Source organism: Silene latifolia, chromosome Y (assembly GCF_048544455.1).
Source record: "Silene latifolia isolate original U9 population chromosome Y, ASM4854445v1, whole genome shotgun sequence".
Lineage (NCBI taxonomy): Eukaryota > Viridiplantae > Streptophyta > Magnoliopsida > Caryophyllales > Caryophyllaceae > Silene > Silene latifolia.
Window position 1 is genome coordinate 125112276 of NC_133538.1, and position 1157 is coordinate 125113432.

The 1157-nt window shown below is 36.7% G+C and overlaps 1 protein-coding gene across 1 annotated transcript; it reads left to right on the forward strand.

The window, feature by feature from the left end:
- Positions 1-307: 307 nt before the first annotated feature.
- Positions 308-883, forward strand: LOC141628852 (protein FAR1-RELATED SEQUENCE 5-like). The gene has a single exon (XM_074441945.1). It carries the CDS (start codon positions 308-310, stop codon positions 881-883), a length of 576 nt encoding a protein of 191 aa, XP_074298046.1.
- Positions 884-1157: the final 274 nt, after the last annotated feature.

Below are 1157 nucleotides of genomic sequence, written 5' to 3' on the forward strand. Positions count from 1 at the left end.
GGACATACGGACAGCCAACAAGCACTTGGTTTATTCTTATAATCAGTATAAACGACAAACGTGTTAGTACCTTATTAAAATTGATGAATGTTGATAATACTATTAAGTTATTAATTTTTCTTTTCTTTTGATGATGCAAGTTATGGACTCTCAAAGTTATTCAAATATTAACGAGATGCATGATAAAGTAAATGATGAAGCGACTCATGGGGAAGGACAAGATGGAGAAATTAATTTTGAAACCATTGACTTATTAGATGATGAATAAGTTATTCCAGAAGATTATTTGACTAGTTTAGAAGAAAACATGATGGATGACGGTGAAGAAAACAGTCCAAGCAACACTGAAGATGAATTCGATGGTGATAATGATCATTCAGTTACTGAAAATGTGGAAGCACCACAAGATGGCATGGAATTTGAAACAGTAGAAGAGTTACGAAAACACCTCCGGAATTATGCTAAACAATGTGGTTTTTCAATTCGACAGAGAAATGTGAAGCCGTCACCGAAAACAAAGTTACTACCTAAGCATATTTTATGGGTTTGTCACAAGGCTGGAAAACAAGTGAACATGTCGCAAAATAAAATTAAACCTAGACCATCTCAAATGATCGGGTGCAACGCGAAATTCAATGCCAAGGAGTTTGAGGGTCGGTGGAGATATACGAAGGTAGAACTGGGCCATAATCATGACCTTAACCCCGAAGATGTGAGATATTTGCGAGCTTATAGAAAATTGCCAAAAGAAGTAGAGAGGAGAGTTTTGATAAATGATGAGGCTGGCATAAGGCCCTCTCGATCCTATTTAGTAGAGGCTGTGAAAAATCATGGTTTTCAAAACCTTTCATATTTAGAAAAAGATGTGAGAAACTTTTTGTAGAAGAAAAGACAAGAGAAATTGGCCGGGCCAGATTCCATCGCTATGTATCACTACTTTATGAAGTCCATGAAGGAGTCAGACAAATTTTTTTTCATGTTAGATTTGGAAAGTGACGGCCGTCTTCGCAATGTAATGTGGGTGGATGCTAGGAGTAGAGAGGCTTACAAAGATTTTTGTGATGTCGTTGGACTTGATACCACATATCTGAATAACAAGTACGAGATGCCATTCGCTCTTTTTATAGGGATAAACTACCATGGTCAAACTATACTTT